Source organism: Drosophila navojoa, chromosome 5 (genome assembly GCF_054131105.1).
Source record: "Drosophila navojoa isolate 15081-1374.11 chromosome 5, UAZ_NAV_1.0, whole genome shotgun sequence".
In the NCBI taxonomy this organism is placed as follows: domain Eukaryota; kingdom Metazoa; phylum Arthropoda; class Insecta; order Diptera; family Drosophilidae; genus Drosophila; species Drosophila navojoa.
In genome coordinates, this window is record NC_142893.1 from 13,347,311 (window position 1) to 13,359,762 (window position 12,452).

Consider the following 12,452-nt stretch of genomic DNA (forward strand, 5'->3'; position numbering starts at 1 on the left):
ATTGTCATTGGCATTGCCATTTTCATTTTCATTCCCATTGTCATTGGCATTGCCAATATCATTGTCATTGTCATTGGCATTGCCATTTTCATTCCCATTGTCATTGGCATTGCCAATATCATTGTCATTGTCATTGGCATTGCCATTTTCATTCCCATTGTCATTGGCATTGCCAATATCATTGTCATTGTCATTGGCATTCTTCATTTTATTGTCATTGTCATTATTATTGCTATTGTTATTGCCATTGCCATTGTCATTGTGATCATCATTGTCATGGTAATTTGCATTGCTATTATCATTGTCTATACTATTGTCCTTTTCATTATTGTCATTAACACTATCATTATCATTGTCATTGGCATTGCCAATTTCATTCCCATTGTCATTGCTATAATGTAATCGTCATTATCATTGTCATTTGCATTACCATTGTCAATCATTGTCATTTGCATGGCCATTCTCATTGTCATTACTATTAATCTTCTCTTAATATCATTGCCATTGTCATTACGATTGACCTTCTCATTAACATTGTCTTTAACATTCTCTCAAACTTTACTCTAACTGTATTTAGTTGATCAAAATTAGCATTTGTGCGCTTTAACTCGTTTATCTTCATTCCAAATGCATTTATTTAAAAAACTTCAGCGAATGAATAGACAGCATCTACTGCGAGCAACACTTAAAATGCAATTTGCGCACAGGAATTGACAATTTTCCACTTTCGTATATATAAAATTTCTTTCAGCGAAAAAAAATGGAGATCATAGCAATGAAGAAGAGAAAAAAAAATGTAAAAACCCAGCGCGCATTTTAAGTTTTCCGTTACAATGAAAAGCTGTGACAAATCCGGTTACAATGTGCATGCAGGAATATTTCATGATGTTCTGAGAAACTCTTTTGCCAGAAATTCGAATTGTTTAAGTATTATTTAAGATTAAGTATTAGATACTTTGGTTTCTTTAATATAAACACTTTTGTGAACGGAAAATCCATACAAGCACAGGCTAAATAGAGTTGAAACTGTTATTTGGAATGCAATTTGGTTTTTCATTTTTTACGACTTGTCCACCTGACTGTGGCAATTGAACACCTTTCTCGATGGCAGGCAGGCAGGCAGGACACCAAAATGTGGCACACGTTGCGCGCAAAGGTCCTGAATCGTTCGGTTCGAATCAGTGAAGTGCGAAATATTCGCGCCTCGATTTGCATGTCCACATAAAGTTTGAATAGGCAAGGGGCCGGAGGGCAGGTGGGGTCGGTGGGGTCGCTAGGTTCGTGCTGGCGCCGCACATAAATGCAAATGCTAATGGGTTCTGGGTGCCCAACGAAGGGGGAGATGGGGAGTGGCGCAACTGCTTAGGCGCATTCGAGCAGAAACTGTGGCATACATTTAGGCGCCGCCGCATGCAAATGTTTGACGTTATGCGATAATAAAAGCAAATCCGAGCACACAAAGTAAACAGCAAATGCAAAAAGCATAAAGCAAAAACGAAAAAAAAGGAAAAAGGAAAATGTATATATTTGTGCTCGTCTATATGTACATATCAAGCGAGCAGAAAGATATTTTCATCTTTCTTTATTTCAGCTTTTGCGTGTATTTCGTATTTTGCCCCCTTTAGATTTTTTTATGCGTTTCATTTTGCATATTTTTTGTTGTTGTTGTAGCATGTTCGATTTTTATCGCAACGTCTGCGACGATATTTGAAATTGTTGCGCAAATATTTGCGCTTTTATGTGCATTTCCCAAGCGATGGTACCAGAGCGCCACCCGACCCCAGCAAACCCCAGCCAACCAAACCCAAGCCAACCCCAGCGCAATCTCACTCATCTAATGCGCTCACTGCTTCAGTGAGCTGAAATTTGTTTTTTATACTAGAGCTCAGAGGCTAGATACCCTGTAGATATATATATGGACATAAGTAATGGATAACAAGTGTAGATAACTTACTTAAGAAGTACAGGGTATTACAAGAGTCAAACAATTAACGAGCAGTAATGCTAAAGGAGCTTTGCAGAGAATATCCAGAGATATTTTAAAGATCGAAAGAGGAATTTAAATCTAAGATTGAAGAGTATTTATTTTTATATGATGTTTATTGTTACAATACCAGGTAGATATATACAGTAGTATTTATGGAAATATATATGTTCATATATTGAAAATAATTTGAAGGAATATATAGTATTGGGTAGAGAATTTAGAGTATATTTAATTTAATAAGCAAACATGTATAATGCAAATATTACTGGGTATGCTAGGCGTACTTTTATATTTAACTATGTATTTACAAAACAAACAAAAAATAATATTTCCATTCCTCTATCTTCTCCTATCTCTTCAAATACAGGGTATCTGCTAGTCTGTCTTTATACGCTTCATATTCTTGCTTTTTATGCATGCTGAATTCCTTCAGTTTCTTTTTCTTTTTTTGTGTGATTTACTTGCGCTTTGTGTTTGTCTTCTCATTCGTATTGGTATTTGTATTTGTTCTTGTGCTTGCAGTTGAATACGGCATACGACGCATATATACACACACACATACAGGGTATACGAATTGGTATTGGTACTGAGCATTGGGTATTGCAAAGGTAAATTGGATTGAGAAATTGAAATCGCGTTCACAGCATTGGAAAAGCGTACGATGAAAAAAAGAGAAGAAAATGCCAGCAACTGTAAAACAGTTCGCCAGCAATTGAAATTTTCTTGTCTTATTTGCCTTATCGATTTTATATATACATATAAATACATGTAGACTAAATAGAGCATATCTGCTTAAGTGTGTGTGTGTTTGTGTGTGTGTGTTAGCCTTTCTGTTTGCCTAACTGATGTGGCAGATATTCAAGCCAAAGTTACATTCAGCCCATAAAGTTTAATGAGTTTGCCCAAAGGGAACTGCTCAAAGGATGTCTGAAACATAGTTTTTGACCCGAGCCATCAATATGTAATAGAAAGAGGCGAGAAAATCATTATAGCTAAGGTACTTACATGACATTACTTTGTAGTTGATTGTTTGCCAAAGGAGAATTGTAAAAGTTTATAAACCGTGCAAGAAAAATAGTTGAGAAATTGATTTCAGATGGTACGCCTAAGGATTCTGGAAAAAAAAAATGATATTTTATAATGATAAAATGATATTTTATAATGATTATTAGAAAGAGAAAGGGAGAGAGAGAGATCTGTAAAGAACAAGACTTTAAAGTCCTCTTCTATCCACTTTAACTCCTTAAATATGGCCTGCTTTAATTAATATGGCAACGCCCTAATAATACGTATATTCCTAGAAAATATATTTCTAGCAAAGAGTTTGCTAAGCATTTTCCTGTGTCATCCAGCCCACCATTAAATTTAATATTCACCATTGTGAATTTATTCACTTAGCGTTCGTTTCAGGCTCTTCATGCATTATTCAGTGGCTGCCCGGTAGCAGCTAATTAACTTCGTAAGATGTGTCCAATTTGCAGCTGCTTTTTAACAAATTACAGCGTTCATGGGCCCAGAGCTTCGTTTCTGACTAATTTATGCGCCCATTGCAACATGGGAGAAAAAAAAACGAACTGGAGTAGAAGATTAAATGTGACGAATTTTGGTTACTCTCTAGATATGCCAAATAATTTTTCTCTTTACGATTTATAAGTTAAGTTCTAAACATTATTTATAATCCATAACAAATTGATAATTAATGCTTTATAATGTTCTATGCTATATTTAACTAAATACTTTACTATTTTTTGCTATGATAAAAACTTGCCATATGGAAACAGCTCGTAGTTACCATAATAAAAACTATATTTCCTAAAGCCCCCTGAGACTCCTTTACAGCTTCAGCGCGCCTAGCATAATGCCCTATCGTTCAGGGTATTAGACGTCCTTTTCGTGGAAATTCCATCGTTTCACTTTAATTAATTATGACGTCATCGAGGCTCTGTTCAGTTTTCCTGCTCCACAATTTTTCCAATTCTCTGCTTTTTTTTCGCTCATGTGGTGGTCAATTACGCAAAGTCATCGCTTGGCGGACGACGTCATTAGCTTTGACAATTTTCAAATAACGTGGAAAGCATGTTTACGCTGACTTTGATGAATTTCCTCAACATTTTGGGCACCACTTAACCCCAAAACCCACATTTTCCGACTTTTAGCTGGGGCGTGGTATACAACAGAAAACGAAGTGCAATATGGAAATTGGGAATTTCGGCAATGGGGCGTTGCCTAATGCCTGCAATCAATTGCCAAATGTCATCGTTCTAAATCAGTTTTAATTATTTTGTAATTTGCTTGGAAGTGTGCTCAAATGGAAGTAAATCAATCTATTTGATATCAGATGAGCTTGTTTAATATATCGACAATATGTTGTTGATTTTATTTTTCGTATGAAAAACAAATAACAATAAGTTAATTTCAAAATGCTTTACTTATTGCAATATTAGTCGAAGTTCTCTAAGCTTTTATGAAGAGACAAAGCAAAATGAATATGAGGTTCCGTATGTGTCTGTCATCTCAAGTGTGGAAAAAATCATTGCCTACTTTTGTGCTGTTCATGAATTTGCAATTGTCAAAAATATGCAGCATACTTTCGAGCGCACGAATTATTGAGTGGCTGCATAAAGAGCTTTAGCTATAATTTATTTAAATATCTTAAATGTATATTTAAATATATAAAAATATATTTTTTATCTATTATTATCATTATTATTATATTATTTTTTTTATCAAAACAAAAATATATATACATTATTTGTAAAATCAATTTTATTCGTTAATCTCAAAGACTTGTTGCACGTTAGATGCGTGACTTGGAGAGCGACTAAGAGCGATGCTAAACACAATTTAAATTATTTGGTACGGGTTGATGCATGTTTTTCTTTTCAATTAGATATGTATGTATATATGTATATGTATGCATGTGAAGTGATTTACGTACAAATGGGTTTTACTTTCATTTTGTTTTGATCGATGTTTCTTAATGTAAATAGTTTAACTAGAGACTAAAACCAAACACCCATGACCCAAGTGCCGTACAGTGGGCACTCAGTACTGACGGCCCATAACACGATCCAAATCATTCCAACTGCAGGAATAATCGATCTGCAGCAGACCCTTCTTGCTCAAGCCAAATTTACGCGAATAAATTCCGGCGTAGAGCGATGAGTCGCTTGGCGAATCGCTTTGCGTTCCACCCGTCCGTCCGTAGAGTGTGGATGGTGCCGCATAGATGAGGGACGTCGCCTGCTGCTGGCACTCGGCGCAATCCGGTACGCTGCAATACGGCAGTGTAGCATACGGATTGCAATAGTCGTACGCGGGCGAGAGCGGGGGCGGTGCTGGAAAATCAATCTGTGGCATTGCCTTGGCCGATGTCATGGCCAAGGATTTGCCAGTGGCCTGGCTACGCTTGCGTCGCGGATGCGGCGCAGTGCCATAGCCCGAACTATAGTTGGAGTTGTTGTAGCCCATGCGCTCTCTGCTCTGGCTCTGCTGCGCAGGACGCTGCAGTGTGGCGGCACGACGCGGCAGCGTCGCCAGCGAGGGCAGCTCATCGCCAATGGAGGAGTGTTGCTCCGTGGAACTGGCGCTGGAGAAGCCTGACAAGGCAGAAGAGAGAGAAAGTGAGTGAGAGAGAGAAGAGAGAATCCGTTATACCAGACCTACCTCCATAGCCATTATATATCTGTCGCTGCTCGCCATAGAGCTGCTCCTGCTCCTCTTGCTCGATGTCATCGTCATCCAGATGCAGCTGCCTGGTCATGGTGGCCATATAGTCATCATATCTACTCGATATCGGCGCTGGGCCATAGACTTCGCTGCGTGCTGCATAGAGCAGCTCCTTGCGGCTGCGGCTGCGATTGCGAGTGCGACTGTCACCCAGATGGGGCAGGCGACAGCACTCCAGCTGGCACTGGCTGCGTGACACGCGTCTGGTGTGTGGGCGTGGCATGGTAGAGGCCATGACCGGCTGACTGCTGTGACCATAGACTGGACTGGGCGACTGCGACGGCGCCAGGTCGTAGTCCAGCGCCGTTTCATAGTCTGGCAAAATGTTGTCCATGTCCATTTTCTTGCGCACATAATCGTAATTCTCCAAATCCCACGGATCCATAAAGCGACGCTGCGATGGCAACAGAGTCGAGCCATAAATGGCCTCGGTCGGCTCTAACTGGTAGTTGGACTCGACGGGCAGCGCCTGCTTGGGACCATTGCGACGACGACGCGGCGTTGTTTGACTGCGTTCCCGCATGCTGCAGAGAATGAGAGCGAGAGAGAGGGAGAGAGGAGGTGAGAGTGTGTGTGAGTGAGAGTGCGTAGCTGGTTGAGTTTTCAATGGCTCGATTATGCAATCGGCCAACTTCAGTTTATGCGACAACAGAAACTCTTCCGCCAACCATCAGCGACAGCTAATCTGTTGCATGCCCCATCAATATGCCACACATTCATAAATTGTCGCGGCCATTAGGTTTGTCTAAAAGCCACTAGCTCACCTTCATCGAGCAGGTGTTACAATTAATGGCATATTTTAACATCTGCAGCGATTTATTTATTTATTTTTTTTGCGGTCAAACTAGTTGGATTTTTATATGTGTATCAACAACACTCGGCCGTTTATGGAAATTCACATCAATCTGTATGCTTATTTAGCTGGGAGTGCAAAAGTAGATCTATTTGATAAAGTTCTTAAGACTATAAATGTGATATTAGAGATTGAGATTAAGTAAAGTTCTCTGGATATGTAAATTGATGCAAGTGAGTCATAGATGAAATGAAAAATAATAAAATAAAAAAAGTAAAAAATATAATAAATAAAATAAAATAAATAAAATAAAAAAAGAAATAAAATAAATAAAATAAAATAAAAAAAAAAAATTTAAAAAGAATAAACAAAAAAAAATAAAATAGAATTAAATAAAATAAAATAAAAAAAATTTAAAAAAAATAGATATAAAATAAATTATGTCTTAAGTTCATAAATTTTTTAATAAATACTTTATTTATTACTATTATTTATTTATTATTATTTAATAAATACTCTGCGAACTGCATTAAAATTCCATTAGCATTTAAATATTAAATAAAAAATCTTCAACAATTAAAAACAATTTATTTTGCTTTTTAAATTGAAAAAAAAAAATCTAGAAACTTTACTAACTACACTTCTTACAAAAATTTTACATAACAAAATGAATTTTGCAAACTTTAACTAGTTTCATTCATTTTTTTTTCTATCTGCATAAGCTGACCATCAAATATAATTGGCTTGTTCGGTTTGCCTGTCTGGCTGCCTGACAAAGTCGCAAAGTTTTTAATTAAAAATCTGTTAGCTCTTCCGCAGTGGAAAATATTTACATACTGTAAATAAATACATTAAATAAAATTAAATGCAACTGACACTAAAATTTAGCAATGCAAGGCAAAAAAAAAAAAACACAAATTAATTGAGATAAAATCCAATGCGCTGAGTTGGAAAATCAAATAGTTGTTGATAAGCTCCCCCCAGGAGGGGGGAGGAACTTTGACTTTTCATGATGTTTATTTAATATTGCATTGTCTGACAGCTGCCTAATTGAAATTAACAGAAATTGTGACGCATATATTATAATAATATAAATTTGCATTTATTTTATTTATTATTTTATTATTTATTTATTTATTTCTTTATTTTTTTGATTTTATTCATGTCAAAAGATTTGTTTCTTTTGCTATTGATAACCAATTTGGTTTGTTTTTGAGCTATCAAATTCCCCATCATAAATTATTTATTATTTATTTGCATGCAAAGGTGCACAAATTCAGGTGATTTAAGTATAACAAAAGACGTCTGGCATATAAATAACAAAATTTTAGTTTCAAATCAGCCAAATGATGAGTCGAAGCAACGCGCTGTGTGATGGGGCCCAGAGACGTCTTTAAGGTCTGAAGGTCAAGGTATAAAATTATACGCCAGATAAGTGCAATAATTTTTGAATAATATTTAAATAGAGACTAGTTATAGACTAGCTATAAAAAAAGAAACTGCATGGCTCACAGCTTTTTTAGAGTATAAAAGGAAAATGAATTTATACATATGTATATGCAATTTAACATATGCATATTAACATACATGTTAATGGCATTTAGGAGTATATTGAGATTGATATATGATTATCAATGTATTACATTCGTATCAGTAAGCTTTCCTATAGATTCAATAAAACCTAGTTTCATTTAATAGACTGCTCGATTTTATTTTCCACAAGATTACAAGCTCATCTTACCCAAACATCTTAACTAAACATCTTCCCAGCTATTCGCATGATGTCATTAGGCTAAAGTGTTTATTGAGCTATATGATTAGAGTGTTTAGACCCCACCCATTCACACACATACATGCACTCATCTACTGCCATATATTTGAATAGTTATTTCACATATTTTCATATATTTGGCCAGCATTGCCTCAGTCGTAGCAGCAAGTGCAGCGTTCATCTCTTCATTTGGCAATATGCTGTCTGAGATATTGGCCATATATTGGCTATCGATTATTTGGGTTTTTTTTCGCTTTTGTTACGCCCATTTCAGTCCAGTCGGCCGTGGCTTATGCAACTATTTCGCAGGCATTTGCAATTTGCTAATTTGCATAGTTTTTTGTTTTAATTTCTTGGGCGATCGATTTACATTTCTATGGGTTACATGCCCTATCTATCTCTCTCTGTCTCGCACTCTCTCTTTGCCCTCTCTCTCTATATATATATTCCCATTAATGCCACCCGCTTTCTGCAGACATTGAGACAATGTCGCGCGCCGCTATAAAATATTTTCTTTTAGCCTTTCTTTTGTTTTCTTAGATATCTTTATAAAATACACCAAATAAATTGCAATATAAACAATGCAACGTGACTTTGCTTTGGCACGCAAATCGAATCGGTTGCCAGCAACTATTTGCCTGGGCGCGCATATAATTATAAATCAAGAAGTGAAACAGGTGGATATGCATGACTAGAGAGATACTCTAGGAGCTACTAGGAGCTATATTAAGAAGTCATACAGAGGTTTTGTATAATTCTATAGAAGTATTTTTTGATTTACTAGAATATTGATATCTCAATATATATTAGAATTACTTCTTAATTAAGTTTGGAATAAAAACTAAAATTTTCCCATTATATAATTTTACTTAATAAAAATTACTTTTATTTATTTTTTCTTCTACCTCTCAATCAATACACCCCACTGTACAAATCTACAGGGTATATCAGCAATGCCCATAGGTTGCTATGTTGAGTTGCCTGCCTACATTTTATCATATTTCTATGCACGCAAATAAATCGAACGATGGTTACAATATTTTGATTTATTACAGTTTTTGCAACGCTTACTGAGGCATGGAATGCACACGCACACAAACTGACAAAGAGAGAGAGAGAGAGAGAGAGAGAGAGAGGGAGATAGAGAGAGAGATACACGCACACCCTTTGGCATGCAGCTGTGTGGTTGCATAAATGCACATTACGTATACGTCATGCGGTACAAGCAAACAATTCCCGCAAGACAATGCAATTAGCATTAGCCACAAGATATCTCAATATATCTCTCTCTATATATGTATATGTATGTACTGGTAAAGTACTAGTCTTCGTTTAATTAATTACTATGTGGTCTTGGCACGAGGTTAGTTGGCCATTTGTTTGATTGGACCCGGCGTTAGCAGCCATCAATTGGCCATTTGCATACGAAATGTGTGAAGTTCATATGCTACATATATATTATTAGTTTCCTAGCATATAGAGAGACCCAATTTCAGTCTCTTAAGCTAATCAATATTCAAATTCCTCTGGCTTAATAAATTTAATATCATTTGGCAAACACATTTGAAGCTTATTATGCGTTTTTAATATGACTGTTAAAGCCGCAAGTGCGCGCCGCTTTAATGTGGCCAAGATAAACCCAGTGAAATTTGTGTAATCATTTTTAAGTGTGCTTTTATGGCCAACGCAGCGCATAAATTGATTAAAAACGAGCCATCATAAAGTGAGGCAAGCGCCATAAAAGAGCGCAGCTTTAGCGTTGTGTGAAACAGATTGAAATTTGAACAGAAACAGTTTATTCCTTGAACTAATTGAGATGTACGAATTGCAATTTCGAATTTATTATTCTATAGACAATTCCACTCTAGATGCATAGCTTAATGTACCTATAAAGCAAGCTTGCCAACTTCCAGTTTCAAGCGTTTAAGAACCTATCCAAATTCAAATTTTTTAAAGTGTTGAGGAATACTAATAAAAATTCTTAAAAAATCCAAAAATCCACTTAACATATAAAATAAAACCGGTTTGAAACATTAACTAGTATTTCATACACAAATTTCGATGTTTTATCAAAATTCCCATTTAATTGTTCTCTTGCATTCATAAAAAAAAACTAATCTCTATTATTTTCTGATAACTCAACAAGCTTAACAAATGCAGAGCATACAAAACATTTCCTGAACTATCATCTGTGAAATATGTTTTTAATATTTAAATTGAATTTTTGAGGCGACAATTGATTGTCATGCCAATGAATTTACTGAAGCTGAATGAAATCTTCTGCTCATTAGGTTTGCTTTTTTTTTGTTTGTGCATTTTTTGGCAGTGCGTCAACGTTTTTGGTAGTTAATGGAAAAAAACAGGTTTTAATTTTATGACGACCTTGCGAATTATGCGAAATGATTAGCTTAAATAAAACACAAATTTCTATAAATAAATAGTTTAACTAGCTGTGATATCATCAAGAATGATGAGTTGAGCTATATATAAGTACATTCCCATATTATATATAAGTACAGAATGATAAGGGAAATATTTGTGGAATATACTTGAAGTCCACAAAATACAAATTTACTTTTATAAGAAATGAACCCTATGTTGAATGTCAAATCAATGTCAAAGAACTCTGCGATCTTATCTTAATAAAATGATCTCACGTCTATTGCTTGATTATTCTGTTCAGTGCCTTTTGCAGCATTAGAATACTTTCTTCGCCTTCTGCCCAAAACTTAACGTGATTTCATTGCAAATTTTGAACAATTCTCTTGTTTTCGACATAGATCAAAGATATTTCGCATTTCAATTTATGGCCCAGCTTTTGGCTTTTAGAACAGCTTTCTTCTGGAATGCGACCCGAAAGAATCTTTTGTATTTACTTATCACATTCGCAGCACGCATCGGCCGCGCCCTCAAATCAACACCCAGCAACAAGTGTTTCACGAAATGACTCAGCAAACCCAACAACAACAACTTTGGCAAATCATCTCAATAATTCTTCTGCCGTTTGGAACTCGCATGCCTGGGCGTATGACAATTGCCAACACTTGAGATGATGATCATTAGCCATGAGTTATCCCAAAATGGTCTTCTTTACATTGGAATTGCAGTGTGGCCCACGCGAACAGCGGTGCCCGAGACAAGCCCCAGACAACCTACCAGCTGTCGTTCCCATAGCTATAGTCATACTATATCGTAAATCATATTTCATTCTATATGATGCCCACGTTGTAACTTTCTTTGCATTTGACATAGTTTGCCATTTCTGGATATTCATTCACCTTTTAATATATTGATTTTTTGGCCCTTTTCTATACTATATTTGTTCACACTTTTTCCTTTTGGTCGCTTGGGCCAAACAAAGTTTTCACAGTTCTTTTTTGTATACGAATATGCTTTTGTTGTTTGCGAATTTCAAACACGTTTCAGTCGCGGCACATAGAATCCATTAATGCGCTTGGCTGTCATGGCAAACCAAAAATCTTATCGAAGATCGCCGCATAAATAAGCTTCCACCGAGGCTTGCGCGTCTTGACTGACAACATGATTGGTCTTCACTTCTGCGCAGACCTGCGAACCGCGAAGGCTGCAACTCGTAGAAAGCTCGAGCGCCGATCAAACTTCGTGAGAGACGAATGGCGCTTGTGCGCAGACTTAAAGACGCTCGAAAGGAATGTTGCGACTGAGTGCGCAGCGTCGTTCGAGCATGTATGCTAACGAAAAGACGAAGAGAGAGAGAGAGAGAGAGAGTATGCTTAGTCTTTCGTAGGCAGCGAGTTACAGCTCGGTTCGAAGTGTATGTTGTGGCTGCATGCCAAGCGCCGATCGAACATTTGAGCTAACAGGGAGACTCTCACTGGTCAGCTGAGGCCAATCGTATGCAGCGCTTTTAAGTATACAACTTACAAGTCCGATCGAACTTACACAGACGCTGGCTGCAAGGCGCTCGCATCGAACATTCAAGTTACTCTGACTGCAGGCAGCAGTGCTGCCAACTTTTTACCAGAATAAAAAGCTGTTTTTAGATGGAAGAAACGGAAAAAAAGCTGAAAATTTTTACAAAAAAGCCTAAAAAAAAGCGGTTATTATAGTTTGATTGTTTTTTTTTTTTTTAAATTTACAAGATTTTTAGCATGCTATCTAATTCTTCGCGACTAGCATCGGTTTCAGAATCG

At 36.6% G+C, this 12,452-nt stretch overlaps 1 protein-coding gene across 1 annotated transcript; it reads right to left on the reverse strand.

Annotated features, from left to right (window-relative positions):
- Window positions 1-4,731: 4,731 nt before the first annotated feature.
- LOC108655258 (uncharacterized) lies at window positions 4,732-11,829 on the reverse strand. The gene is made up of 3 exons (XM_018107009.3): window positions 11,559-11,829; window positions 5,654-6,240; window positions 4,732-5,586 (listed from the first exon to the last, which is right to left on the reverse strand). Exons 2-3 carry the CDS (start codon window positions 6,237-6,239, stop codon window positions 5,033-5,035), a joined length of 1,140 nt encoding a protein of 379 aa, XP_017962498.1. The 5' UTR covers window position 6,240; window positions 11,559-11,829; the 3' UTR covers window positions 4,732-5,032.
- Between the last annotated feature and the right edge of the window lie 623 nt (window positions 11,830-12,452).